The 2,966-nt window shown below is 43.3% G+C and overlaps 1 protein-coding gene across 1 annotated transcript in view; it reads right to left on the minus strand.

Moving 5' to 3' along the window:
• SHH (sonic hedgehog signaling molecule) overlaps positions 1-363 on the minus strand; it is an 11,210-nt gene extending 10,847 nt beyond the window's left edge. The window contains exon 1 of the mRNA XM_009637720.2: positions 55-363. Within this exon, the coding sequence (XP_009636015.1) occupies positions 55-363 (309 nt within the window). The remainder of the gene's footprint in view (positions 1-54) is intronic.
• Between the last annotated feature and the right edge of the window lie 2,603 nt (positions 364-2,966).

Here is a 2,966-nt window from a genome sequence, read left to right on the forward strand (position 1 = left end):
AGGATTGCTCAGAGAGGTTAACAAACACAAATACAGGTATCTCTGTGGCTCTACCTGAGTCATCAGTCTGTCAGCTCCCGTGTTCTCTTCATCCTTAAAAATAATGTCAGGGTTGTAATTTGGGGTTAGTTCTTTAAATCTCTCGGAGTTTCTTGTGATCTTCCCTTCATATCTTCCACTGGCCCCTAGGGTCTTCTCTGCCACATTGGGAATAAACTGCTTATAGGCTAAAGGGGTCAGCTTTTTGGGGTGTCTCCTTTTTCCAATGCCCCTGCCTGGTCCACAAGTCAGCCCAGAGGAGACTAAAAGAGCGCAGATGAAGCCCACCAAGAGAATTCTTGTCAACAGCAGCATTTCGTCCATTGAATCCAATTACTTCAAAGCTCTCTGTGCCTATCCCTGGCTGTCTCTCTAGAGCTCTCTCTCCTCCTATGTCCTTGTCTGCTTTCTGAATCGTATGCTATCCACCGATCCCTAGCAAGACAGGTGCTGGAATGGCAGGCTTTAGGTCGCTGATAACGGAACACATCGGAGTTTGGTCGGGAGACAGCAAGCGAGAGACAAAAAAAGGGTCTGATTTTAATGGTAGCAAAGCAAGACGCTTGTGAGAGGAGTCTGCCTTTAGTTCTATATTATAGCTGCCAGGGCCGGGAGCTGATTGGCCAAGGCGAGACAAGCTTGTCTTCTGATGTTTTAACCCTCAAAAAGGCAACAAATTCTTGAAAGATTTTTTTTTTTCCCTTTTACCTGAAGGGCTTGGAGCTGAGAGGGGTGGAGATCGCGCTTTCTTGGGATAACATCAATTACACGCTGGTTTTTTTTTTTTTTTTTTGGGGGGGGGGTTGTTTTTTTTTTTAAAAAAAAAACTTTCTTGGCAGAATGGTACATTTGTCAGCAAGAGGAACAAATGCCTCTGTGAAAAAGGAGGGAAAAAAATAAATAAGATTAGCAGGCTGCCTCAGTGCAAGTCAAGTTTCTAAGGGCAGTTGCGGTTAAATAAAGTGCCGAATTACCGGGGAGCCGTGCAAATAGAAACGTTTTGGGGAAATATGAACGCCCAGGGGGGGAATAACGCCATGTAAGAGCGCACCCACCTAAGTGGCTTTGTAACAGGTTCCTTCCCCCTGAAAGGGGAGATTGCTCTCCCTCCTGAAGATATACGGTTTTAAACGCACTCGCCTTTTGGCTGATAAATGACTACTTTAAAGGCAGAAAACAAGTCTGATGCGAGGCAGCAGTCACATGAAGCCAGCGTGTCTGACTTGGGCATCACACAACTGCAGGGTGGAGAGATCTAAATGGCACTTTTTTTTCTTTTTCTTTTTTTTTTTTTTTTTAACTAACCCGGATTATCACCCGGTTTAAAATAATCTAGCATCTTCAGAAGTGCATGAAAAGTCACCTGATTAAAAATAGGTGGTCTGCTGAGCACGCTGGGGCTGTATTCTTTGTTTCTTTGCTCCAAGTCGAAGAGGAGCGGTTTAGACCCTTACACCTCCTTGCGGGGTGTCATTAAGTTTTTAAGAAAAGCACGGTGTTGAAAGCATCCGCAAACACAATTAACAGAGATCGATCCAAGCAAAGTGAATGCAAAGGGGCTAAGTTTAATGTTAAATTAATTGTTATCTCATGCAGCGTGGCAAGTGATGTCTTTATCCCGATCTCCAAAAGCTACTAATCAGACAAAGGTGTTGAGAGACGAGCAAAATTGCAGAGATGGGGCTGATAGAGCAGGTTAGGCAGAAAAGCAGGGTCCCATATGAACAAACACTTCTCTGCCTGCAAAGAGCGCCTAAGAAAATACAATTTGTCCCAGGATCTAGAAACTTTCAGGAGCTTTTTTGTAGGAGTTCTTAAAAATGCCAGGACCACATGCTGAAGTAATTCAAAGTCCACTCTTTCAGAGGGGGAAAAAAAAAAAATCAACTTTATTTAAGGTGTTTAAAAAAAATAAATAAAAAAAATCTCTTTAGGGCGAGCAATTATATGGGAGTTTTCCGGTCTGTGACATCGAGCTGAGTCGTAATCAACTTAAACCATGCGAAAATGGCCTTTAAAATTAGTTTTTAAGTGGTAAAGAAGTTGTATATCCGTAAACTGTACCAAGCAGGACAGCACGGACTTTTCAAGGGACCAAGTGGGCTTTTTACGTAAACTTCAGAAAGTAGCCAAAAGAAGTGAGCCGAAGCTCTCGCACCGGCTCTGACCCGTGCTCTTCCCTCTTTTTTAGCCTCTGCTTTTTCTTCTGCTATTTATGTTTCTTTGTCGAGGTTCGGTGAATCATTGATTTCTCTTTCCGAGCTTTAAAGGTAGGAGTTTTGACTTGAGAATGGGTAAAAAGTTAGAAAGTCAGCAGCTTGGCTTCCAGGTTTTTATCAACCAACTTTACTGCAGAAACAAGTTGTACACAGCTAAATACCTGCTTCATGCTCTCAAAAAACAAACTGAAGTTTTATCTCCCCGTCTGCGTGCATGTGAGAAGACAGATACAAGGAATATATAATTGATACAAAAGAGGGTATGTTCTTTTGATGTGGTTGCCTAAACAGCATGACTTGATATAACAGTTGATTAAACAGTGCCAAGGAATAAAAGCTGTTCTTTATGGTGTGGGATACTGCAAATCTTTTATCGCCCCTCTTACCTTGCCCCCCCCCTCCCCAAGGAAAGGTGATCGATATCCCAGGCACTAGACGGGTGGAACATCGCGGTGAAGAAGTATAGAGAATAAGGATAAACTCCCTCATTATCAGATTGCCATATGTACAAAGCAGTCACCCAAAGATTAACAGGAAAGGAAACGCAAAGAAGGAATTAATTAAATGCAAGTAATAAATGCGCGGGGAGGGGGGCGGGGGGGCACAGGGAGAAATCAAGAAAAGTTGTAACTGTGGGAAGCTCGGGATCGCCCTCCTATCAAATTAGATGTGAAAGAAAGCAGAGCTGGGGGGTGCGGGGAGGCTCTG

Source organism: Egretta garzetta, unplaced genomic scaffold, assembly GCF_000687185.1.
Source record: "Egretta garzetta isolate BGI_Z169 unplaced genomic scaffold, ASM68718v1 scaffold65, whole genome shotgun sequence".
NCBI classification, from domain to species: Eukaryota; Metazoa; Chordata; class Aves; order Pelecaniformes; family Ardeidae; genus Egretta; species Egretta garzetta.